Source organism: Leuciscus leuciscus (assembly GCF_965113295.1).
Source record: "Leuciscus leuciscus genome assembly, chromosome: 19".
NCBI lineage: Eukaryota > Metazoa > Chordata > Actinopteri > Cypriniformes > Leuciscidae > Leuciscus > Leuciscus leuciscus.
The window spans coordinates 29,205,570-29,232,623 of NC_138743.1; the positions used below are offsets into that span (position 1 = coordinate 29,205,570).

Consider the following 27,054-nt stretch of genomic DNA (forward strand, 5'->3'; position numbering starts at 1 on the left):
ACTTTTTTTTTACCGACTCTATGGTCTGCACCAGAGTCATAGAGAGAGAGAGTTGCAACACTCCCATAGACCTCCGTTGTAAATAATGGCGGCGCTTTTAACCGCCTACTTCCGGGATATGAAGATCGGAATAGTTCCAAACACTGTCATTTGGGCGTTGGACACCATTCACTTACATTGCTGCGCGTCGAGTTGTTCCAGAGTTAAGTTGCCGAAATGTCGACCTCTTTTGAATTGTCAACTGTCTATATTGTATCAGAGGCCCTTTGCGATGCTTATACTGGTCTTCATTTGTACATGCACAGCGTAATTATTTATATTTTATGTTGGTTGTTTCAACCAATTTTCAAGCACTGCCTGCTAGCTAACGTTAGTTAGCTAGCGCGACTTCGTCAGCTAAGAGTTCGGTAATGAATCGCTACCACCTTTATAGCAACTTTAATTTAATTTTTTGGGATATACTAACTTTTCATTATGTTATTATTGTCTTGAGTGAAGCGGCTTGTGAGAACAATGCTGGACCTTTAGGATTGTTATGGCCATCACCAGTCCTGTCTGTTTCATGGATCACCTGCCCCTGGTTTTTGTTTTTCTTGTTCACACACACAAGCACACATTTTTGTTGTCTGTTATTGTTTAATAAAAAATATTTTATTTGAAAACCTTCATTTGTATCAGCCATGCTTAAATTCGTTTTTAATCTGTTATAGTTTTGATAATGTGTATGGCTTAATCTTAAAATAATATTCTTAGTCTTAACATGATTATGTTTCACGTTGTGGTCCTGGGGGTGGCCACTTTCATCAGAAGAAGTGAGCTAGCTTCTAAGCGAATTCTGAACGGACCGCCACGGCAGACCTCTTTGCGTGATCACAAAGGTAGGCTAATGGCTGAATCTAAATTTATAAGCAAAATCACGGGAATCAATAGCCTAATACAGCCCAGTTGTGCTAAAATAAATATCATGAGACGTCCATCATCAGATGAATGATATGGAAAAGTTAAGTTAGAGCCGCTAAAGCCAGTGCTACTACCCATGCGAACATGAACACTAAGCTTTTCCCTCCAAAAATATAGCTTAAAACTTATCTCCAAATGCAAAACTGACATTAACAAAATGCAATAATGCAATAACAGCTGAAAAAGTACTTGGGTGTGTGTTTTATTTTATATTTACCGTTCAATAATGCAATCGCTGCTGTCTGTCCCATAGAAGAACATGACAGCCAGCGTACGTTTTGGAACTATTGGGGCTTACATGAACCACGTGACAGCCATAGCGGCGACATCAAAGAGTGTCGCAACTCTCTCTCTCCATGGCTCTGGTCTGCACATGTCTGAAGGAGCGCGCTCACGAGTCCTTTGGGTTTGAGAGACGTCACTATAGCAACACAAGGGGGCGCGCGGAAAAGCGAAATAAAGAGCTCGCATCATTTCGACGACGCAGTGAGTAGGCCATCAACGTAAATATGTACGGATTAATATTGCAGTTCATTAACTTTATGGACGAGTAGGGTTAGGGTAAAGACCACAAATTGCCATTTTTATGACATACGCTTTAAACATCACAATGTAATGATATCTTCAATTAAATCCGCTTTATCAAGTGGTAAATAGAGCTAACGTTACCGCAAAAACTGAAGTTCAAACACATAATTATAAAGATGCCTGCGCACTTGTTTCTCTGTCGCATAAGGTCTATTGCCAAAGTTATTATTATTACAAGTTCCTTTTTATGGTGGCGAACGTTCCTAACTTTGTGATTGTCTTAAGGATATGACAATCACTTTTGCATGAAAATACACTTTAATGTTGTTTGCTTTTCAGCTGCCATCCAGTAAAAGTAAAAGACCATTAACTGTCTAGTCGAGGTTATTCAGATGATTTGGATGGTCGGTCCTGCCAGGTTGAGTCTGTCAGCTCTGTACAACAGTTCAGGATTTCATGCATGGATGCCTTTTCTTTCTTTCCTGCATGTACAGAGTGGTGTCAGGGTGTTCTGTGTCGAAAACCCTGGGGAATTAGATGCTGCACTTCAGGTTACAGACTCACTGAACTCAACTGCCGTGATGATGTTACAGTCTCATTGTATTTCGTAACATGAAGAGACAATACTTATTATTTAAGTCAAATTAGGCTTAAAATTGCAGTAAATGGACTAGTTGTTCTAAATTATTTTTCTATTAGTCATACATATGAAATAATAAATAGAAAAATCTATTTTTTAATGGAAGTTTATTGAAACTTTAGACCCCAAAATTTTTTTTAACTGTTTTTGCATGTGTTTAAGTATTATATTTGATATATCAGGCTTATAAGGCTCATTAGATACTTGAGGAGGAAAGAAACACCTTCATTTTTATTCAGATGCCCAAACTGAGCAAAAATATGCAAATTTATGAAATTGCTGATAGCCTATTTATATTATATTGATTAAATTCTGATAGCTTTTAATGTAAATCAAAGAGATCTTTATAATCGTATAGCAGAATGCTAACATAAAATGTATAGCCTATACATACCAGTTGTCACTTTTTATCTCCCAATAATGTCTTAGTATGATAATGCTTAGTAAGTAAATGTTATATATTACCTGTCTTGTCAGGACTTTTGTTGTATTTCCTGTTTCTTATACCATGTTTGTAGTTCGTTGTAGTTCTTCATGTTGATTAGTTCCATGATTGTCCCATGTGTCTTTTTATGGCGCTTTTCAACTCTGCACGGCTTTTCCCTATGGAGTTAATATTGTGCCATATTTAAACAAACAAATCCAGCATTTTTCAAACAAACTCGCGAGTCTGCGAGTCGAGTTTTCCTTTGCAAAGCAGATCGAGTTTGTTTGCAAAATGCTGGATTTGTTTGTTTAATTATGGCACAATATTAACTCCATATTTTCCACTGCAGTTTAGTACCGCTTCAAATTGGCTGGGGTTTTATACTTATCGTTATAGTTAAACTATGTTTTGCATGCATTTTCTTGAGTAATGATTGTGGCACAAGAACGTCAAACTGTTTTGGCTGTCAAATTTCCAAATATGCCAATGTTATTGTTCTTGTGCCCTTAGTGTCTTCAAATGCCATTCATCAATCAGTGAACTTGTCAGAAATGTATTTACAAAGAGAATGAAGCTCTGACCAACCAGCACAATGACACTGACAAAGATTGCAGATGACATGCAACACACCATTTCTCTCAGTTCCAGAAAACAACTACTGGTACAGCCACAGCTGCATACAAACACACTACTGTACATATTATATAAATGGTGCACACGTCACTCACCCAACTCGACTGTCTGTTCGCCTGCAGGAACAATTACACTCTGAACAGCAAGAAGTTAATGCCATTACACAGCCACTGCTGGAGACTGAGGCTGGATTCATAAAGGTAATATTTTCAGATGTGATTCTTTCTGTTACCTCTGAATCATTTGTGTTTGTGTGTGTCAGTACAGAATCTGGATCACTACCTCGCTCACAGAGACGCACTGGACTTGAGGAAAAGTAAACTGCTCTATAAGCGCTGGACGCAGAGTGTGTGGCTGCCGATACAGCGAAGCATTGAGCAACACTTTACACACCATGGCTATAATGAGACACAGAAGATAAGGAGCATGCATGCACACTACATCAACTACTGTAATGCTAAGGTATAACCTTAAACGGTTACAGTATAACATTACAGATATTAGCATAAGCATGCTGTTACAGTTGCAGTGCACTGTAATTTTATAAATGCACTCTTTGAGTTATAAAGGCCATTTCAGCAGTCACAACATTATAGTACACTTTCATAGTGGAATTTCAATGCAGTAATGAATGTTGAGTCAATAATGCTAGTCTATTGTGTTGTTACTGGCCAGATTTGTAATGCTAATAAATAAAAACGTATACAAATTAAATTAAATTAAATTTAGGGTTACAAAAAACTTATAGTAAGTTAGGCATATTGTCATGGAATTTTTATTCCATGACATTCATTGATTTTTAGAATAAAAAAAAAAACTAAAACAATAAAATTAATGAAAACCTGCGATGTTTTCCAAAATCTCCCTAAAAACTAAAATGTGTTCCTCCACCATTTCAACTCCCCACATTATCACAAAGTGAGTCATATCATCTTTTTTATGTGAATAGTTACACAACTAAATAAATGCATTAATGATTATATGTAATTGATTTGGTGAAGAATTCAATCAAGTTTTAGTCAAGCATGTGCTTTTTTGCAGATTTCGACACCAACATTGGAGGACCCTCTGTCTCTTCAGTCACGAGCCAGGATTAAGGAAAAGGCAGCAGTACTTCGCTGCCAAACAGGTGCTGTTATTAAATAATTCATTTCACAAATGTATACGCTGCTAAACATGACTAGATTTTTGAACTACTTCCTTTAAGTGGGCATTGAAACAGAGGTTAACTTCAGGTAAACAAAATGGCTTCTGTATGACCTTTAAACTCTGCATGCTAGGTCATGTGTATCGCCGTCAGCAGGTGGAGGAAATTCTCCAGAGTCCCCCTGCTTCCCACCAGAGCCTTAAACAGTCACAGGCCAAACCCTCAAGAGACACTACCTCACAGAGACTTTGGAAGGACCACAGTCTGTTAAGATCAAGGTATCATCTTCAGGCTCGCTGTTGAACTGCTTTTGTGTTTCTAGCACTTCTGTGCCCGTAATACTGAGGTCATTTGTTGCTGTTCAGGAATAGATGCTCTCCACATTCAGCTGTGACAGAGGGATGCTGCTTCCACACTAAGTGCTGGTCCTCATATGGTTAATGACAACATTTCATAGGTCCTTTTTGACATCAGGTTGTATGGACACACATCTTCCCTTACTGAGGATGGTGCTTGTTTTACCATTCAAGTGCAATAAATAATGAGATGTACAGTATGCAATGTGTGTAGTGCTTATTGAACAATGCATATTATGTTCTGCAACATCCACAAAGAAGGTGAGCAAATTCTGATAATCAATGTTATTTTTTATTTAGTACTCTCCTGAATAAGATGTTTTACATAAAAGATGTTTGCATATAGTCCACAAGACAAAAAAATGTCCCTGTTCAAAAGATGGATCTCAAAATCATACAGTCACTGCTGGAAAGGGTTCAAATATGCAAAAGATGCTGGAAAACTGAAGAATTTTCGGGACCTGGAGGATTTTTCTGAAGAACATTGGGCAGTTTAACTCCTCAGGACAAAAAAGGGACTCAAGGACAAACATCATTTTGAACGGGGTTATTTTTTATAAATTCATCCATTTTTTTTTTTTGGTCTTGTGGACTATATGAAGAGTTCTGATGCAAAAACCTCTAAGTGACATCTGAAATTTTCTTCTAGAATGATAATTTTTATCAAGCTTGTATATTTAAGTTCAGTAAATTCATAGGTCATTTTCATTGCCATTTAAGTGAAATTACTGAACTTAAATATTCGGATGTATAATATAGAAAATATAGAAAATTCCAGATGGCACTTAGTAAACCTCCAGTCAGCAAAATCTTTTGGGGTTCTATGAAAAAAACTTTTTTTCCTTTTTATTTTTTCAATAAATATATTTAGAGAAATTCTGGGGTTTTATTTTTGGTGTATATAAATAATTGTACCCAAACCAATACAGCAATTGATTCCTATAGATGTTTATACAATTATGCATTAAACAAATAGTACACGCAATCTTTCGACATCCAGCATCAACCCAAATGTACAACATCCAGATCCAGTTCATAAAACTGAATGCTGTTGTTCAGTTAGGCTTAGGCATAATCAATGGAAAATCATAAGAACCATATTATACATTCTTAAATCATTTATAAATAAAGCTTTCCTAAATTCATTCAATTAAGAATTCAAAGAATAATTTGTTTTCCTTCACACATGTTCAGATAATAGTGTATATTAGTATATAATAAAACAGTTTTTAAAACAGTGTTTCAGTATTTAATATTAAAATTAAACATTCACTGAGGAGCTTCAGGAATAAGTTCGGGAACCACCGGGTTAGCACATGTGTGCTTGGCTTCATGGATTCTACAAATTACTGAATTAATGTTGGGAATTTCCTGAGTGCAAGCAATTTCAGCTGAACAAGCAGAGACATCTTTTTAATCTCTTTATACATAGGAAGCTGCTGTACATGGTGTTCGGATTAAAGGCAGTGAAGTAAAATAAAATCAATTAAAGGCTGCCAGTCACTGGTAAAGCAGAGCAGTGTATTTCACCCCATTATCCCAGCTAACAGGGAACATTCTCAGAACTTTGGCTAATGTTCTTGAAAAGGTTCTCTCAAAGTTATGAACAAAAATTCTTCCTGTAACGTTTATTCAAAGCTATCTGGTCTTTAATAAATGTTCTCAAAACATTAGCACAAAAAAGTTTTTTAAACATTGTTTATACGTTTTGTTCTGAAATGCTATAATTGGATATTAAATATTACTACCAAAACGATTGCATGACCGAGGGAAAAAATACTTTTTAAAACAAAGAACCCGACGTTTTGAACGTCCAGAGATCATTTAGAAAAAAATTCATAACTTAAAGGGAATATTAGCAAAACATTTTGTTAGCTGGGATAGCAATCTTTGGCTTTTAAAGAATGAAAGGCCAGAAAGAACACCTAATCAAAGTCAACTCTGGTCACACAGATTATGTTCAGATTATGAACACAATTTCAAAATACAAACCAGTTCCTATCCCAACCAAATCATCACATTATTACCCAGTTTTCCCCATCATACAACATCATCCTTAAGCGTGAGAGTAAATATGACTCTACCAGCCTCTGTTTTATACAGCATGTAAACATCCGTTAAGTGGTTCACCTTTTCCATTTCAGGAGTGTTCGATTTTACATATGAACACTAATTAACAAACTTTGAAACTTTGTTTTAAGTGATGTTTAATATTGTAGTGCTAATGAAGCAGATGTGGCGTTCACATGTGAGGTGTTTGCTCGTAGAGCTGCAAGTCAAGCCGCACTTTGACCTCTCCAGTTGGAACTTCATGAAGCAGCAGACGCCGTTCCAATGGGCCGTTACCATCTTGATCCTTCTTTATTGTTGCTACAGGAACTTCAGTACGACCTAGAAAATCTGTATTGAAATCACAATCAGTTGAAAATATATGTTTTTTGTGTGTTTATATTTTGTATGTGGTGTTGCCGTGTAGAATCCCACCGTCAGGAGAAAACTGGTCCCTCTCAAAGATAGTGAGGCACAGGACGTCCTGATACAGGTCTTTGATGAAGAAGTGGCAGTTGAAGTTCCATTTGGGGTTGAGCGTGTCGGGCTGATGGCGGGACGTGTAGCACTGGGCGCCCATTGTTAGCTCACAGTATGGGTTACTCTTCCCTATAAACACACAACACATCACACACTGCAAAAATCATTTCCTACTTAGTATTTTTGTCTTGATCTCCAGTATTAATATCTAAACATTCTTAAAACTAGATTAATTTGACTAGAAGAGCAAAACAAAAGCATAGTACAAAAAGCTGAATATGGGCTTAAAGTCACACTTTTAAATGTTTTCTCTTATTTACATCCAAATTGGAGGAAGGGTTTAAGGGACCAAAAATAATTGGGCAACTGACTCAAAAGCGGTTTCATGGACAGGTGTGGGCTATTTCTTCATTATTTCTTCATCATTAAACAGGTAGAAGTTCTGGAGTTGATTCTAAGTGTGATATTTGCATTTGGAAGCTGTAGCTGTGAACATAATGTGTTTAAAGGAGCTCTCCATGCAAGTTAAACAGGCCTTCATTAGGCTTCAAAAACAAAACAAATCCATCAGAGAGATAGCAGGAACATTAGGAGTGGCCAAATCAACAGTTTGGTACATTCCGAGAAAGAAAAAAACGCAACATAAAAGGCCTGGACCGACGCCCACGGAAGACAACAGTGGTAGATGAGCGCAGGATCCTCTCCATAGTAAAGAAAAACCAGTTCACAACATTCAGCCAAGTGAAACACACTCTCCAGGAGGTATGTGTGTCATTGTCAAAGTCTACAATCAAGAGAAGACTTCACTAGAGCAAATACACAGGGTTCACCACAAAGGTTCAAGCCTCAAGAATAGAAAGACAAGATTCGACTTTTCCAAAAAAACATTTAAAAAAGCCTGACCAGTTCTGGAAAAACATTCGTTGGATGGATGAAACTAAGATCAGCTTGTACCAGAATGACGGGAAGAAAAAAATATGGAGAAGGAAAATTCTGCAGGCACCAAAGCATACAACATCATCTGTAAATCATGGTGGAGGCAGCGTGGTGGCATGGGCATGCATGGCTTCCAGTGGCATCGGGTCACTGGTGTTTATTGATGATGTAACAGAAGCAGCCGGATGAATTCTAAAGTGTATATAAGGATATACTGTCTGTCCAGACTCAGCCAAATGCAGCAAATTTGATTGGACGGCGTTTCACGGTACAAAAAATTATTGATTTTTACTTGTCTTTTTCATTCCAACCAATTGAATTAAAGCTGAAACTCTACACTTCTAATTCATCTTGAGTGTTTCATTTTAATTGTATTCTGGTGGCATACAAAGTTATGAAAATTGAGCCTGTGTCCAAATATATACGGACTTAACTGTGTGTGTGTGTGTGTGTGTGTGTGTGTGTGTGTGTGTGTGTGTGTGTGTGTGTGTGTGTGTGTGTGTGTGTGTGTGTGTGTGTGTGTGTGTGTGTGTGTGTGTGTGTGTGTGTGTGTGTGTGTGTGTGTGTGTGTGTGTGTGTATGTGTATATACATATAGTGAGGTTTGTGTATGTTCATTCGAACCGTTGGGTTTGCAGGGCTTCAGCTCTGTCGCCTCCAGGACCGTTACTAACAGTCTCCCGATTCCACTGTTCTTCTGAGAGCGAGCTAAACAACGTACACAGACTTTGATCAGTAATGCTGCATTCAATCACATTGACTTCGACTCTTAATAGCCATCATTGAATCTCAACCTTGGTATGCCTTCTCTCGTTTGAGCTTCTCAGTTTCTATGAAGAGGTCAGAAGCTGTTTTGATCTTCTGCACCCATGTTGTCCTGATTTAAAATGAAAGTGATCAATAACATTAGTAATTTATATACTGCACAACAGATACTTACTGTAATAAATTAGTATTTTTGCTTCACTACAGAATAATACTCTTTATTTCACTTTAGTTCAGTTCAGTGAATCTCTTTAAAGGGATAGTTTACCCAAAAATGAAAATTCTGTGATCATTTACTCTCCCTCAAGTTGTTTCAAACCTGTATGACTTTCTTTCTTCTGCTGAACACAAAAGAAGATATTTTAAAGAAAGTCGGTAACCAAATGTCTGATGGACCCCATTGACTTCCATAGTAGGAAAAAATATATACTATGGAAGTGAATGGGGACCAGCAACTGTTTAATTACCAACCTTCTTTAAAATATCTTCTTTAGTGTTCAGCAGAAGAAAGAAAGTCATACAGGTCTGAAACAACTTGAGGGAGAGTAAATGATCACATAATTTTCATTTTTGGGTGAACTATCCCTTTAAGTGTGTGTATGATTGCAGTTATAAGGCCCATTCACACCAAGGAGGATAACGATAAAGTTTTAATAATCGTTAATTTCTATGAGAGTAGGAAAGTCTACACCACAACTATAACGATAACAATATAATTTGAATCACTTTTCAGAATGATTTTTTTCCAGCTGATGAATGACAGCCAATCAGAATCCATCCTGCTTTAAAGAGTTTGAGCAAAATGACATAACTGCAGTGCAAGCTTATAATAATCAACATTATCATTGGTGGATGCTAATATAGCTATCGTTATAGTTACCATTCTTGGTGTGAACGGGCCTTTAGGCATTTTTCTAAGTATTTTAATTTGAAAGTGTATGTGTACCTCTCATTAATGGTGTCAGTCTTGAGTGTGTACACACGGTCAATGTGCGAGATGTGAAAAACTGGATCGTCGCTAGAAGGGTCAGAGGGCATTTTGACCAAGACCTCATTCAGAAACACAGGCTAGAATAAGAAAGATTATCTTAGAAAAAGACATTTTACAAATATTACTAGTGTTATTACTAGTGTTTAACACAAAACAATCTAATACATCTAACCAATCGTGTTGCTTTACCGTTTTATACATCTTGTACTGTGCATTTGAGTTGGGATTGAAGAGTTTTTCTGGTCCAGATGAGAACTGTTTGGAGGTGTAAGTGAGGAGCAGGAAGTCATTAAACAGGAATGCCCAGAGTTCTTTGCTGCTCTTGGTCTTATGTAGTTTGCCGCTGTGCAGCAGTTTTCGAGGGCCCAGGCAGTTCGTCAGAGAGTTAAAAACGAGGTGCTAAAACAAGAATAAAACAAAAACATTTTCATAAATGCCATAACACATAATAAAAGCTGTTTTTTACACTTTGAGGTCATCATGTAACGCAAAAAGGTCAACAGCAGCAGTCTCACCTCAATGAGCCCATCACACAGCACATGGTTCTGGATCCATTCCAGCCGATCGGAGTTTTCTTTCTCCCTCACGCCCTCGTTGACCTGCGAGCACAACTCCTCGGCCTGCTCGAGAGCCGCCTGCAGGTGTGCGTGATCTGCGTGAGCTGGAGGGGTGTTCTCCAGAATCTACACAAACATATTTCAGACACAACGATGACTGGCTTAAATAAAAGCCATACAAATAATGCAGAATTAAAGAAATGTATCATTATTTCTCTTATCACTCTATTCTGTTCTTATCATTCTGTGAAAGTTTCCACAGTTGAGGACAGCTTCTCGTACGTTCTTGATCAGCAGTGGGTAGCGTGTGATTCTCTGCATGGGTTTCAGGAGGAAGCTGGACAGTGGCATTCCTTTACAACGGTAATTACTGGCAATTTTCTACAAAGAAGAGTGAAAAAACACAGAAGGAAGAGAAGGATAAGAGCCTAATTAATGTCTTATCGCCGCTACAGTGAAGTCATCCACACTAGCCCACGAGAGAGTAGTATTTACAGCGCCATCTTGTGGACTAAAGTGGAAAATGGACAACACCACTGGTTTTGCTTCAGGACACTAGACCAAAATAGTTTATAGTGCGGAAGTACACAAAAGTGTCCACCAAAAACTTATTAATATTGCCACTTTAATATTATTCACTGTTTAATATAGAGCAGTGCTAACACTGCATGTGAATGAGTGTGAAGTGCAGTTTTCCTGTTATTAGAACTCCATTTACCTTCAGGAAGAGTTTGAAGTCAGGTGACTTGTCTGTTTTCTGTTGCAGCAGGGCTGCAGCATTGAGCTGGCAGCTGCAGAAGCGGATGTAGGCCTGCATGTGAGAGAGCTCTGAGGACAGGATATCACCCACCACCTGCACCGGCATCCTCTCTCCAGCCATCTTCTTACGGACACGCAAAGCTCTGGAACACATACACATATACTGCATATTATACATTGTTTAGTTTTTTTGTGTGTTTGCATAGGAATCAAAATGTACTTGAAATACGAAATTGTCTATAGTGTACCATTTTAGTGTCCTCTCCGCTTATTTAAAGGTGTAGCCAACAAATAAAAATGATACACTAATCTTCTTGTAGTTATTTTTAATGTAATAATTTTTTGAATAGTAATAGTAATAGTTATTTGAAATGCCATTTATTACTCTAATATAGTTATTTGTAATGTAATTTTTTACTAAATTGTAGTTATTTTTAATGTGATTTTTACTCTATTGTAGAATTTATTTATGTAATAATTTAACTCAATTGTAGTTATTTGTAATGTAATTTTTTACTCTAATATAATTGTCATTTAATTTTTTACTAAATTGTAGTTATTTTTAATATGATTTTTACTCTATTGTAGATATTTTTAATGTAATAATTGTTATTGTATATTTTTACTCTGTTGCTGTAACTATTTTTAATATAAAATGTTTAAGTTTTAAAATATATAAACTGTGAGAGTTTTTTTTTTTTTATTAAAAGATTTTAATTAAAATGTATTTTAAATTATATAAATGAATACATCATTGTAATATTGACAAGATGTCTAAAAAAACAAGGAATAAAATAAATTACTGGCATAAATAAAATAAACCAATATAAAAATATTGAAGAATTAAAAAAGGTTCCATATTGATAATAATTGCAATGACTTTACTGACCTAATTCAGTTATCTGATGTTAACCTGAACAAATTTGTTTAAATATTTAATTTATATCATTTTTAATTTGCATCCATTGGTTGCTATTTGATAGTCCCAAGTGTAAGGTAAATGGTTTCCTGCAAAGTCTTTAACCATGTACTGTAAACATCATAAAGAACTGTAAAATTAATTAATATTGGACTACACAAAAACAAACCATACCAAACCATCCACCACATGCACTTGCAATTTCACAAACTGCCTCTAGCAGTCACTGTTGACTCACTTTAGGAGTTTGGTGCTGCACATGATCAGTTCCCGCCAGTTCACAAAGATCAGGCTCATCTCAGCCTCCGTCAGCCGCCCTGATTCTGCCATTGGCTTATAGAACACCTAAATATCCACACACACAGGAAATAATAATTACATAGCATAGATATGTCATACACTTTGACTATTGAAATGACTGTTGGTTTACCTCCCCTGCCAGTTCCAGGTCCTCCAGGTAGGACTCCTCCGTTTGAATTAGCTCATGGATGTAGCCTTGTCTCTTTCTCTCTTCAGTGCACATAGAGTCTAAACTGAGCAGATCAGCACACCCTACACACACATGCACACAAACACACACACACATGCACGCACACGCATTCATCAGCGACCACATCACTGCATGTCACAATTGAAAACTTTATTTGTGAAATTCTGCTTCATATAATTGAGAATACTTTCCATACAAAAATGCATCCAGAGCAAAGGTTACAGTATGACATTCAGAGTGAAGTCTAATGGTCTCTAAGGTCATGACTGTTAGCCGGCTGCATAGCTGGTCAAGTATGAGGGCAACACATATTTCTGGTCATACTTCCTTTAACTACTTAATTGAACACGCAGAGGCAGACTAACAATCCTGTGATCTACAAATATATGATTGTGCTGATGAAACAATACTTGCTTGTGTGAAAGGTTAGTTCCTAAAAGGGTCGTTCACTGGGGCCATGTCATATTTTTTATTATTATTAAAAAAATTACCCTGTGGTCCATCTATAATGTTAGTCAAGGTTCTTGTACCCAAACATGCTGTTTTAGTTGGTGCCAAACACCATTTTCAGATGTTGATACAAGAAATACTGTAGTTATCTGGCACACTGGAATACACATTTGATTTCGGGCTCAGTAAAGTTCAAATATATTTAAAAATAATAATAATAATAATGAAAAAACTTGATAATTAAAATGAATGCAAAAAATGCATACAAAATAAGAAAGTTTTTCACAATTTATTCTTTTTTTTTACTGTTAAGAATAGAAATATCTATCCTACATCCTCTTTATTACCTCACCAGGACTGGGCAGATTAAGTTACTGAACACTGAATGTGGGTATAGGTACTACTAGGTTAATGTTTTGAGGTTTTAACTATGTCAGAAATCCAAGGATTTCATAATGAGCCATTCTTGCAGCCCGATTAATGATGACTGGGAAGTTGTGAAATTTACTAAATATTTTTTACATAGTACAGAGAACTTTTATTTTAAAAATATCAAGGAAAATATATGCTCAAGATACGTCCCCATTCATTTGTCACTTCTTAAAAGAAACAGAGAAAAGAAGCGACTGATATCTAACATAAACAGAAAGAAAAAAAAATGTCCTGAAGCGTGTTGTTCGTTTGCTATTTAAGTAAAGTTTAAACAGAAATATTTGAAGGGGAACTGTTAAATCCTGAAGGCGTGCTTGAGGCTGCTTCCTGGACCAGAGCAGTGTTCTGATTGGCCCAGAAAAGAGAGGAGGAAGAGGAAGGAGGGGCCAGAGCTATCATCCTACAATAAAACACAGATGAGGTGTGGAAAAAATGTGGAAGAAAGGAGATAAAGGCAGATGAGAGAATGAATAATGAAGGGATGAATGGAAAGTATATATTAGAACATGTTGATCAAAAAGAAAGAAAGAAAGAAAGAAAGAAAGAAAGAAAGAAAGAAAGAAAGAAAGAAAGAAAGAAAGAAAGAAAGAAAGAAAGAAAGAAAGAAAGAAAGAAAGAAAGAAAGAAAGAAAGACTATGGCCAAAAAAATCTCTCTTACTTTCCTTTTCTGTAATCAAATTTAAAGAACATAGTTGGGTAAATGTTTGTGTGCGTGAACATTGTCTCACTAACAGTCTTTTTAAAAGGTTATTTCAAATTCAATTCATTTCAATTCATATTTTCTCTACCCTTTTCCAAAATGAACATCTCTGAACTCTGATGTGGAAACAGGAACGGATAAAGTAACTCTCATAGTACTCACATTGCTGGCTGGGATCACATTCTGTGGTCATCTTCACATAGTTAGTTGGAAACAGCCCTATGACCCCTGCGACCTCTCCTTTCCACCAGTCAGGGTTGTCCTTGTTGAGTACGGTGATCAGCTGACCTTTTTGGAAGCTCATCTCATCCTTACTGGCTGCTTTGTAGTCATACATTGCAATAACCTGACACACTACAGGGGGAAGGGGAGAGAGACAGAGAGAATGGATGGATGTAGCAGAATGGGACAGAGGAGGGAAAACAACACACACACACACACACAACACCACATACAAAAGCTCGTGAATGAAAGAGTATGATGACAACGTGTGTGTGTGTGTGTGTCTCACATGGTTGAGGTGCAGGAGTTATTTTGCCGCTGTTTGCCTCCAGTAATCTGACATTAGAAGAGTGGAACCAGCCCTTTTTACGCTTCTTACCCCGCGCCTACAAACAGAAACATGTTTTTAGTTTGTTTTTTAAAAGCTGGTGATATTAAGCAGCACAACTGTTTCCAACATTGATAATAAATCAGCATATTAGAATGATTACTGAAGAGTCATGTGACATTGAAGACTTGCATAATGATGCTGAAAATTCAGCCTTCCATCATAAAAATAAATTATATTTAAAATGTTATTTAAATAGAAAACCATTATTTTAAACCGTAATAATATTTCACAATATTACAGTTTTTTCTGTATTTTTTATCAAATAAATGCAGGCTTGATGAGCATTAGAGGCTTCTTTCAAATTTGTTTCCACATTTTTGACCGGTACTGCATATATATATATATATATATTATTTTTTAGCATTATTTTAGCATTATTTAGAGCAGTAGTCAGTGTATAACTGTACAGGTATATACTATATGTACTGTATAACTATACACTTCTAGGCGTTGAGTCATATTTCTCTGTGTTTTTTTATTATTTTATTTTGTATTGTCTTTGTACTTTGGTATTAAATTGTATTATCTCTGTACAGTACATTGGGCAACTATGGTTGTATTAAATTGTGCTATATAAATACAATAAAGAAAGAAAGAACACTATATTGCAGTTTAAGCAAACGATGTCCTTTGGTAAGGTGAAGTCTGGTTATGTAATATATACTAACCTGTAGTTCCCCCAGCCACCAGCTGTTTGAGTTCTTATGCAGCACCACGATCAGCTGACCAGGTGTCAGACTCAATTGCTCTGGTGTTGTGGCAGCATTGGCCATAGTCACCTGAGCAATCTCTGAGGACCAATAAAAAGCACAATTTAATCATGTTTAAAATGTAAAACAGCCAGCCTTGATTTTTGCTTCTATGTTATGGTACTACTCTCTCAAATCTCACCTGGCTTTTTACTGAGAACTCCAGGATTGGCAGTCTAAAAAAGATAATACAGTGAGTACACCATTATGACAATACATACCAACTTAAATGTCTATGAATGCTTCATTTAAAACAGCAACATCTTTTAAAAAGTTACTCTTCAAAAGAATGTAGTACTCAAATTAGTATTAAAGTAACAATACACATAAATAAAATGATCATTTTTAGTATTAAATAAATCATTTGTATATGGTGTCTGTAAATTGATAAATAATTAATATTCATATGGTAAATATGAATACATAATATATATATATATACAATTATCTGAATATTCATACATCGGACTCTTTGGGTTTAACGTAGTTGGAAGGGAAGAGGCCAGACTGGTTCCCGATGCACCCTCTCCACCATTCTCCTTCCCTCTCTGTTACCAGGACAGCATCCTCCGCACAGAACGTCAGGTCACCTGACTCCGGACTCTCATAGGTGTACAGAGCCACATACTCTAATCAGGAGAAATCAAATACAAAGCATGACAAAAACCTCTGAAATGACAATTCAATTTCAAGTCATAATATCTCATCTGGATGACCAGAGATGGTTCTATGAAAACATAAACAGACTCCTCACCCTCAAGCAGAGCAGAATCTGAAACGTCAATCTCGTCCACAGTAGAATATAATGGCCTACAAGAGAGAAGAAAAAGAACATAAAAGATTTAGCTTGACATCAAATTGCGACTACTGTATATGTATTGGTTACTAAATAAATGCAATACATTTATTTCAAAATGGCTAATAACATAAAACAAATGAGGATAATAACTTACACACATAGTACTACAAATCTAGCTGCCATCTTTTGGTAGAAGAAACAGAGTATATGTGGAAAATGTATATTTAGCTGGCAATAAAAGTCTGACCTACTACATTATAATTATCTAAAATGGGTTAAATGCTGTTTAACAAAATATTAAAGTAAACATAAAATCAAAACTGGAATATTGTAATACTTATAACTGATTTATCTGTGCACATCTTCTTTTTGTTTATTCATGTACCCTCGTAATCTTTAATCAAAATAACTTCCCCTCCCACTTGCAACTATATTTCTTCTCTTCTCAGATGGCGTGTTTACTGGCGTTGACTACATGTGAGTGACAGGCAACCTGTCATTCACATGACATCACAGCAATAGCAAAACTCAAAGATCCTATAAATTCCTGATGGACAAAAACAAGTCCCGCCCTACATTCTTTCTTGTTCGAGAAGCTGTTTCACTCAGATATGTCAAAATAGAGAAGAAAAAACTATTGCAATTTCCGTTTTATGCTGATTTTACATAAAATATAAAAATAAAATGATAAATAATCAGCTGTCTTCAAATAGATACTTCAATTATTATTTAATGCAATTATTGCATCAATCATTGCATGTTTGTGAGGTAAAGTAAGAGGTATCTCATCCCTTACTCGGTCTGTGTGTTATTGGTGGTAACCATGGAGACATATGAGCAAGGGAACCAGCCCCGGCTCTCGTTGAGCTCTCCGTACCACCAGTTCTCCTGCTTCTCTAGAACCGTGATGATGTCATCTTTAGTGAAGCCCAGGTGACTGTCAGTCTTAGCGCTCCACTCACACAGAGCGACAGCCTACAGCACAAACACACATGTACTCTAACAAATGGCAATGATTGGAGTAATATTTCTCTCAATGATCAAATAAACAATGTATGTGAGATAGATGGGGTGTGTGTATGTTCACACATGCCAACCTGTGAGTGCTGTGTGTTTGTAGACGTTGGTGTGTGTGTTGGTGTTGGTCCTTCTATGTCCACCCGAGGAATTCTAGGAAAGATTTGGCATTTATTTATTATCATTTAAAGACTGATAACACAACAAATTTAAATGTCAAAATAAAATAAAAAACTAAGTCTGTTCAGATCATGTCCCACCAGCTCAATAGCGGTCAAGGATGTCACACCTACCGAATGTTGCTGTATCTTACCCTCCTCTGACGGAGAGGTCTTTCACAATAATTGATTAATAATAGAAGAGGGGTGACCGACTAAACTAATCAGATTTTTCTTCCTAAATGTCTGACACATACCAAAACACCACACTTTGGCAGCTTATAAATGTGAAGCTCATCAAAACAGTATGTGTGTTAGTCATAGGGCTGGCAGATAAATTGAATATTCACAGTATATTTTTTTTGTCATTACATAAAAAACTGCGAATACTGTGATTTTGCAAGTAATATCACCCTTTTTATTTGGCTATTAAGTTTCCTAAAGGTGATTAGACTAGTTTTACAATCCTTCTTTGTCTTTCAACCCTCGTGAATAAGCACACGTATATATTCAAATATGTATATATATATATATATATATATATATACACTGTATATACAGTATGCTGCATCATTATTCAAAAATGTTCGCAAAGGTGTAGGGTGACCATCTGTCCCTGCAATTGGGAGCTTTGTCCAGTGTCCCGCAAGACGTGCAGTGCTTTTAATAATGCCTGTATCATTTTATTTCTTCCCTGAAATTAAAATGACACAATAAGAAAAATTATTTTACAAAAATGTGATTGCCGTTTAAAAATCCATTTGCACAACCGTCATGTTGTATCTAGAGCGGAAAAATAAGCAACCAACGCATTTGTACAAAGGGATTTTCCCACAAATAAAGTATTTTAATAAAAATATTTAAGGATATTTATTTTAATATAAAATGTGATTTTTACCTACCTACCTTTTAACCTGTTACTAAGGTCATTATATTTAGCAGACTAAATAAGTCCTGTAGAGTAAATTACATTGTATCACTCGAACCTGGGCAAATTAAGTAACAATTAACAAAGCTTATTGATTATTTAAAATGTTATCATCCAATGTGATGGAAAATAGGCTTTCCAACTAATGTAAATCAATATTTACACAGTATAATCGTAGTAAATTTATCTCTCCACACGTGTCCCGCATTGTCACGCAAAATCACATCTACTGCCCTGACACAGAGCAATATCCAGGTGGTCACCCTAGCTCTGTGAGACTTTTTTTTATGCATTAGTGAAAACGTTTTAATAAAAACATTTTGCTGTGTATTGTTTTATTTGTGCATACCACTGAAAATGAATAAATATTATTCTTCCTTGCCTTCATGCGTGTAACACAAACCTAGTTTATCTACTAGGCTACAATGGCTGTTCGGTTGAAAGGATGTTTCATCTGATTTAAAAAAATGCATCTCTCAGCATAGCTCTCTGGAAACCAGCCACTGTTACCACGGTAAAAAAATAAAAAATATTTATATTGATATATGAATATACTCTAAAAAATGCTGGGTTGTTCTAAACCAATTTTTGGTCAAATATGGAGAAACCCAAACGTTGGATTAAAAATGCAATTTAAAAAATTAACCCAACGGCTGGGTTTTGTCCATATTTGACCCAAACTAGGGTTAAAACAACCCAGCATTTTTTAGAGTGTACTAAAAAGGTTGAAAAGTGGAGTTTTTAAGCTAAATTGCACAGCCTAGTTAGTAACAGAGCAGTTTTAGTACCATACCCAGGGTAGTTGGTAGAGGGCGCTGTGGAGTGTGTAACTGGTGCAGTCAGTTCAATCTGACTCTCTTTACTGCATCTCTCAGCATAGCTCTCTGGAAACCAGCCACTGTTACCACGGTAACTCCCATACAGCCAGCCGGTCTCCCTAACTGTTGATTCATCTACCTGTGGATCCACAGGAAGCCAAATGATATGCATACTTGAATAAGTACATTTACAGCTGCATGAGTAAATGTTTGTTGACGTACCTGGATCAGACAGTCTGCCTCCAGTGTGAGCTCGTCAGAGTTGCGTGCTGTGAAGGGGTAGAGAGCTCTGTAGGTGGTGAGGGGAGTACATGTGTCTTCAGTGGTCACCACTGGCTGCAAAACTGAAAAAAACACACATAATCACCTTAGAAACAGATAACACACATCTCACAACTATTCAGCAAAGGCAGCACATCTACAAATGCATGTAAAAACAAATTCAAACAGAAATCCCACGACAATCATCATCTTATATCTATAATCAATATACTGATCTCTGCATTTTCCGAGCCCGAGGTGTGCCGATTGCACTTAGTGTAAATAGATAAATTTGAGTCTGTTGCTCACACAAAACAGGACTCAGAAGACAAACAGCTTTATGGAAGAGAGCGACCAGTACTTCAAATGTTCTGTTTTTGTTTTGTTTCACGGAAGAAAAATAGTGAGTAAGTGATGACCCAACCAGGTGAACAGGTGAACTAACCCTTTAATACTTCCGTTTAATTATGTCTTATTATGTCTATTATAATGTTATTTAAAGGGATAATTAACCCCTTCATGAGTGATTTTCTCTTTGTTTTTTGTTGTTTTATTAACATTAAAGGGATAGTTCCCCCAAAAGTGACGCAGAGACCAGCACGGACACTGGCACAGACACGGAGACCGGCATGGACACCGGCACGGACACAGAGAGTATTTATCTTCCTACTATGGAAGTCATTGGGGACCAGCAACTGTTTGGTTAGCCACATTCTTCAAAATATATTCTTTTGTGTTCAGCACAAGAAAGAAATTAAAACAGATTTGGAACAACATTAGAGTGAGTAAATAAGGACAGAATTTGGTGAACTATCCCTTTAAGGACAAACGGCAGCATGTTTACTATTAGACTACTGTCACTTTAAGACCGGCACACATCTAATATACATGCATATGACACGCACCCGATTTTCTCTCAAATGTTTGCTTTCACTTTAGACATAACCAACTGTGTTAACGTAAACCTTGTGTGTACTTGACGGTATTAACCCAAAAAGACTCGAAAGATAATTAGTCCAGTAACCAGACGCTGTTTGACAGGCTTTTAGTGCCTGTGTGCTTCGGCTGAATGCACTCAGAAAAGCCCATGTTAGAACAGCGCATCAACACGAGAATGAAATGTTTAACCAGCAAAGCTTTAATAATGAACTTTTTTGAATTGCAGTATCCCGTGAGTGTAACTCTACCTCTGCGTTAACATGTGATGTGAATGTAGGTCGCATTGTACAGTATGTTGGGACGGAGGCACCGGATCTGAAACTGATAGAATGCACTGTGGCACGATACTACGATATTTCTTCAAAAGCAGATCGTAGAGACATTTTAATCGTCCACGATCAATAATTGTGATATCGCACACCCCTAGTTCAGAGTATGATATGAAATGAAAATATAAATACATACATATTGTATGAAATGCCACAAATGTTTAGCAGTCCATTACCTTTATTCTCTCAAAACACTCACATTCTAGTGGAGTCTGTTATAGTTACTCAGATAATTAATGGGAGGTAATTAAAGTGAATCATGAAGCTGTGAGAGTAATGACACCCATTACAATGAATAGAATGAAAACATCATATTCATGGCCAAGTGGATGAATGCTGTACTCACCCACACACAGACACACACAAACACTTAATCAAACTCACTTTTGTTCTCTGTGCTATTGTATGACATGGAGGGCTGAGTGTGCAGCGCCAGTTCATTCCTTTCTCTCTCCTCCCTCTCCTTCTCCTCCCTCTCTCTCTCTCTCTCTTCTGCCCTCCTCTTCTCCTCTTTCTCCCGTGCCTGCTCCTGGGCCTCCTTAAGTCGGGCTTGGGCCTGCCGCTGCTGTTCTTCCCTGAGTTTGGCCTCTCGCTCCTGGGCAAGCTTCTTCTTCCGCTCTGCTTCCTCCTGCTCCAGACGCTCCTGCTCCAGCATCGCCTGTCTACAGGCACATGAACAAAATGTTTCTGTGAGTCTCAGCATTCATGAGTGGGTTCTACAAGTGGGGGCATATTTGCTGAAAAATGTCACAAGATGAGAAATTTGTGTGTGTGTACAACTAACACTGAAGATAGTTAGTTAAATGTATGTTTGTCTGAGAGCACAATTTTACCTTGCTTCCTCCTCTCTCTTCCTCTTCCTCTCCTCCTCCTCTTTCCTGTGCCTCTGTATCTCTTTGAGTTTCTCAGATCTTACCCTCCTGAGCTGCTCTAGGACGTCCTGCTGCTGGCTCTGCCTCTGTCTCAACTCCTGCAACATTACCCACACAATCCTTCAACATTTAGTTCGTGCTTATAACAAATCATACAATTATTTGGTATGGTTTCAAATATAGAGTATATGGTATTGCATTGTGCTCAGCTTTACTGACTGCCCAAACTAATCAACTTACCACTATTGACTGGTACTGAGCAATTCTAAGTGGCAAAAAAAAATTGTTCTAGATCTGTTCCATTTTTGTTTTTTTTCATAAATATAACACTACCGCTAAAAAGTTTGGGGTCAGTAAGATTTTTGAAAGTTTTAGAAAGTGCTCAACAACGCTGTATTTGATCAACAATACAGTAAAACTGCAATACTGTGAAATACTATTACAAATTAAAATGTTTTCTATTTGAACATATTTTAAAATGTAATTTATTCCTGTGACGGCAAAGCTGGATTTTCAGCAGCTATTACTCCAGTCTTCAGTGTCACATGATCCTTCAGAAATCATTCTGATATGCTGATTGCTGTTAAATTGTCTTTAATGCCTAATTTTTGTTAGTCAAGTGACATTTGGGACCCTGGCTCTAACTGTTCTACACAAAAATAAATGTTTCAAACATTAAAAACAAAAATCCCATTAGTTTTACTGTTGTTTGTTAGTTTTTAGGCAGTGAGTAGAAAATGCTGTGAAGTGATGAAAATGGCGCAGACAGACACAAAGATGTCATGAAGTCACGATGTCATTAGATCTCATTTCAGTTCAATATGGGTAAAGTGAGACTTCTTTCATGGAGAATAATTAGAGCAAAAAGTGAAATGAATGAAAGACAGGCAGCTTTGAGATGAGTGTGAGTAAAGAAACGATAAAGAGAGGTCAACCTTTATTAGAAGGAAGAGATTGGTTAAGCAGCCCAGCAAAGAGAGAAGTCCTTGAAGCACACAGTCATCCATATCTACAAACTATGAAGACAGTCGGAGTTAAGAGGAAGAGAAGAAAGAGGAGAGATACAGCAGGGGTGTGGAGGGGGGGGGGGTTATAAAAATGGGCACAAAGAAAGAAAAAAAGAGAGGCTTGGAGCAGAAAACATTAGACGTATAATGAACAATAGCTGAGTGCCACATAATGCTCAGGTTTCCGATCCGACCAACCGGTGCAGGAAGTGAGTTAGTGATAGTGTGTTTTCTTTAGTGTCGTGAGCTGTGTGAATGTTAGTGTGTAATGAAGTGCTCAATCCTCTGCCTTCAGGGCTGGGAGTTGAGCTGTAGGTTTTAATCACAGGAACATGGAGAACAAGTGAGTCCCTCACAGGGACATTAAGGTTTAAAATAATTTCCAAGACCGCAAGTCCCCAACCACACCCACATTAGCTTTAATCAAAACACGGCACTTTAAATGTTGTCGAGGTTTACACTGGGAATGTAAGAGAAGCCGCTGACCTTGATTTCTCTGTTGTACTGCTCCATTTGTGAGAGTTTAGCAGTGGTCTCTCTCTCCAGAACATCCAGCTGCTCCTTCAGCTTCCGACAGCTCAGATCTTTCTCGCACACACTCTGTTTCACATCATTTATCAAAGGACCTGAAAGGGTGGAAAGAAAGAGAGAATATGTCAGGTTCAAGATGGATGAAATGGGCACAAATGAAATTAGTCATCCACGTAGTCTATTCATTGATTGCTTCAGGTCTATGTGAGTGCTCACTTGAGTTGTTTTGGGTTAGATGTAGAAGTCTGTCTGTCAGTTGCTGCTTCTCAGGACCAAAACGACTCAACTGCCTCTGAATTTCCTGTAAAAAAACACACATTTATATAGGCTACTACTCAAAAGTTTGAGGTCAGTAAGACTTTTTAATGTTTTTGAAAGAAGTCTCTTATGCTCACCAACTCACAGTAAAAACTGTAATATTGTGAAAAGTTAAAATAATTATTTTCTATTTGAATACATTTTAAAATCTAATTTATTCCTGTGATGGCAAAGCTGAATTTTCACCAGCCATTAGTCTTCAGTGTCACATGATCCTTCAGAAATCATTCTAATATGCTTATTTGCTGCTCAAGAAACATTTATTATTATTATCAAATCAATTGTGCTGTTTTTTCAGCATTCAAAAGAACAGCATTTCTTTGAAATAGTAATCTTTTGTACCATTTGAAATGCCTTTACTGATCAATATACTGCATACTTCCTGAATAAAAGTATTAATTTCTTTAAAAATATATATATATTGTGAACAATAAGAGAACTCAAGGAGTTTTTCCTTGCAATGCTGGTACAGTATGACCTAAAAATAACGAATGCTATGCTCTTCATGCAACAAAAACACAACAAACCTCAAACTGCAACTTTAAGGAGTTGATATCCATAATACGGCTTTCTCTCTTCTGATTGATCAGGTCTAGCTCGGCCGTCTGGACCTGCCTCTTACTCTTGGCGTCCCGGAGCCGATCGGAGATCTGCTTATGCTTGTTACCCTAGGAGAAGAAAAGACTGAAATGTTTTTAATCTATAATATAATATAACCAACAATCCCACAGAGAAGAGACTGGATGGAGAACAGGCAAGAAAAAATAGAAAGAAGAAACAGCAATCTGACCACTGCCTCCAGCTCCATCTCCAGACTTCTCTTCCTGTCCTTAAGTCTCTGTATGTCGCTCTGCTCTTTCTCTCTCTGTGTCTGAAGCTCCACTCGTTTACTCTTCTCCCATTCCATTCGCCTCTGTCGCTCTGCTTCCTGACAGAGCAATAAGAGAAGGAGACTATTTGAATATTCTACATAATTACACTCCCATTCCCTTTCCAAGGATGTGAATTGGGACACCACTCCACTGGTACAGTGTATATTAGGGTTAACTTATCACTTAATAAAATATATCTAATGCAAATTATTTAACACAACATTTGCTTGTGTAATGAAATGCAGCATTAGAGAAGCATTAAACTTTGCCATGAAATAGTGCATACAAGTAGAGTAATTCATAAATCATAACTGCAAGCTTTAAGATTTGTAATAATAATTGAATATCTTCATTTTTTATTTTAATGATTTAATAACTGACAGTCCAAATGTATAAACAATTTCTTTATAAAACATGTATGCATGGCTTTTCAGTAATATTCTAGTGGTCGTTCAACCTCTGTCTGCCCTTGTGTGCTCTACTTGCCTCATGTCGCTCTAATTCTTTCAGTCTTTCTTCTTCTCTCTGTCGTTCTAGCTCTCTCTGTCTCTCTATCCTCCTCTCCTCCTCCCTTTGTCTCCTCAGCTCCATCTCCCGGGTCTCTCTCTCCTTCCGTTCTCTCTCTTCCCTCTCCTTCTGCTGCCTCCTCTCCTCCTCTCGCCTCTCCTCTTCTCTCCTCCTCTCCTCCTCTCTCTTTTGTTCCTCCAGCAGAGCCAAACGTCTTTTTTCCAGCTCTGCATTTCCTCTCTGGAAATTCTCTCTCAGTTTATCCTCCAATGACACTGAGAGAGAGAGAGAGACAGAAAGGTGAGGTAAGAAGTGTCTAATTCAACATAATACAAATATAATATATATATGCATATATAGAAGAGACTGTTTAGTTGTTTGTTCAGCTGAATCAGCTCTATTTAGAAGGATCATTTACAATACTGTGTAGAAATAAGGACAGTGTGTGTTTGTAATGGGAGCATGTATTTGCTTACTTGTGTGTGTATATATATATATATATATTAGCACACACTAAGATTTGGTTTGGGGTCAGTAAGATTTTTTTTTTTTGAAGCAATTAATACTTTTTTTCAGCAAGTATGCATTAAAGCAATATCAAAAGGATATTTTAATGGATTTAATGGATTTTAATAGATTTCTATTTCAAATCAATGCTGTTCGTATGAACTTTATATTCATTAAAGAAAAAATGCATCACGGTTTCCACAAAAAAATTAAGCAGCACAACTGTTTTCAACATTAAAAATAAGAAATGTTTCTTGAGCACAAAATTAGAATATTAAAATGATTTGACACCGAGTAATGATGCTGAAAATTGATCTTCACCATCACAGGAATTCAATACTTTTTAAAATATTTTTATCTATTTAATCTTTTAACTTCTAAATTATTTAATCATATAATATTTCACAATATTACTGTTTTTACTGTATTTTTATCACAAAAGAGGTGTGTAAAGTTGTACTTGAACCTCACATTTGTTTTGTTTAAATAAAAATTGAATAATGCATAAAACTGAAAAGGTTTAGAAGCAAAAATTCTGCTAAATGTCGTATTGTCCTACCTGTAGTAAAACTATAAATTAAAAGCTTATAACTTATTATCAACTTTGCAATGTGTGCACCATGAACTAGATAAATACATTAACATGATACTAAATGCATGTTATTATAGACCAAGTTTAAAGTGCAACACAATTTTTTTAATCTTTAATTACAGCAATTCTGTGTATATATACTGTATATAGGCAATACATTGAACATCCATAATCTGTTGATTACTATTATGTACAGTATATGTAGATGCAAATACCAAAGCTCTTGCTTTTCTGTGGATTTTCTGGCTCAATCAGCTCTGTGTTAATCAGAGGAACAGGTCCGTTCAGCAGATCACATGACTTCGCTGTTCTGAAAAACAAACACACACACTCACGCAATTAAACACTGTCTCCTTCATAACTTGCTCATTTCAGCGTGGGCGGGTCTGTGCGTGTCTTACCTCAGTGAAGGTGGCACAAGGTCAAGAGGTAGAGTCAGAGGTAAAGGCCGCCCAGTCTTGGCCATTTCAACCAGGTGCATTGCTAGAATAAACTCTTCTGCTCTCAACTGCCCATCACGATCCACATCAGCAAGAGTCCTGCAGATAGAGATATATACTGTACATACAGCCATGCACAAGCACACACATTTGTGATTAACCTGGAAGCATTTTAAATAATAAATAGATTAATTATAATTTCTAATTATCCAACTGGCACCTAAACAGCAGACGTAACACTGTGGAAGTAGGTGTTTAACACACCGCTTAGAGCAATACAGTGTGATCCAGAGTTTAATGTGTGCAAGCGATTAATGCAGGGGTCTTCAACAAGTTTCTGGCATTTTATTTTATTTGTATTTTTATCTCATACAATAAAAAAGAAAGAAAAAAAAGAATATGCATTAAACAAAAATACATATAATAATGTATGGAAAAATTTAAATTTTCCCACTCACATTAAAATGTATTAAGTTAAATCAAAGTGTAATGAACAAGCATACAACTCTGTACATCAATAATGATCATATAAAATAAAGCCTATTTTAGGCTTAGATTTTTTTGCACTTGGATATAGT

At 36.6% G+C, this 27,054-nt stretch overlaps 2 protein-coding genes across 2 annotated transcripts in view; one reads left to right on the forward strand and one right to left on the reverse strand.

Annotated features, from left to right (window-relative positions):
* The first annotated feature begins 1,361 nt into the window (after nt 1-1,361).
* On the forward strand, nt 1,362-5,459 carry fam228a (family with sequence similarity 228 member A). The gene is made up of 8 exons (XM_082147776.1): nt 1,362-1,446; nt 3,066-3,216; nt 3,311-3,388; nt 3,456-3,650; nt 4,065-4,106; nt 4,230-4,317; nt 4,469-4,613; nt 4,701-5,459. Exons 2-8 carry the CDS (start codon nt 3,148-3,150, stop codon nt 4,774-4,776), a joined length of 693 nt encoding a protein of 230 aa, XP_082003902.1. The 5' UTR covers nt 1,362-1,446; nt 3,066-3,147; the 3' UTR covers nt 4,777-5,459.
* Nucleotides 5,460-5,563: 104 nt separating this feature from the next.
* The window catches only part of itsn2a (intersectin 2a), a 45,433-nt gene continuing 23,942 nt past the window's right edge, over nt 5,564-27,054 (reverse strand). The window contains exons 10-39 of the mRNA XM_082146632.1: nt 26,438-26,575; nt 26,252-26,346; nt 24,913-25,212; nt 24,349-24,482; nt 24,086-24,226; nt 23,457-23,541; nt 23,196-23,335; nt 21,664-21,800; nt 21,215-21,492; nt 19,524-19,645; nt 19,277-19,440; nt 17,478-17,550; nt 17,177-17,355; nt 16,336-16,391; nt 16,044-16,210; nt 15,724-15,757; nt 15,501-15,622; nt 14,731-14,827; nt 14,382-14,573; nt 12,577-12,698; nt 12,385-12,491; nt 11,187-11,370; nt 10,751-10,849; nt 10,427-10,594; nt 10,101-10,310; nt 9,867-9,988; nt 8,950-9,032; nt 8,780-8,863; nt 7,176-7,349; nt 5,564-7,091 (exon numbers count right to left, since the gene is read on the reverse strand). Of these exons, the coding sequence (XP_082002758.1) occupies nt 6,934-7,091; nt 7,176-7,349; nt 8,780-8,863; nt 8,950-9,032; nt 9,867-9,988; nt 10,101-10,310; nt 10,427-10,594; nt 10,751-10,849; nt 11,187-11,370; nt 12,385-12,491; nt 12,577-12,698; nt 14,382-14,573; nt 14,731-14,827; nt 15,501-15,622; nt 15,724-15,757; nt 16,044-16,210; nt 16,336-16,391; nt 17,177-17,355; nt 17,478-17,550; nt 19,277-19,440; nt 19,524-19,645; nt 21,215-21,492; nt 21,664-21,800; nt 23,196-23,335; nt 23,457-23,541; nt 24,086-24,226; nt 24,349-24,482; nt 24,913-25,212; nt 26,252-26,346; nt 26,438-26,575 (4,165 nt within the window). The 3' untranslated portion in view covers nt 5,564-6,933. The remainder of the gene's footprint in view (nt 7,092-7,175; nt 7,350-8,779; nt 8,864-8,949; nt 9,033-9,866; nt 9,989-10,100; nt 10,311-10,426; nt 10,595-10,750; nt 10,850-11,186; nt 11,371-12,384; nt 12,492-12,576; nt 12,699-14,381; nt 14,574-14,730; nt 14,828-15,500; nt 15,623-15,723; nt 15,758-16,043; nt 16,211-16,335; nt 16,392-17,176; nt 17,356-17,477; nt 17,551-19,276; nt 19,441-19,523; nt 19,646-21,214; nt 21,493-21,663; nt 21,801-23,195; nt 23,336-23,456; nt 23,542-24,085; nt 24,227-24,348; nt 24,483-24,912; nt 25,213-26,251; nt 26,347-26,437; nt 26,576-27,054) is intronic.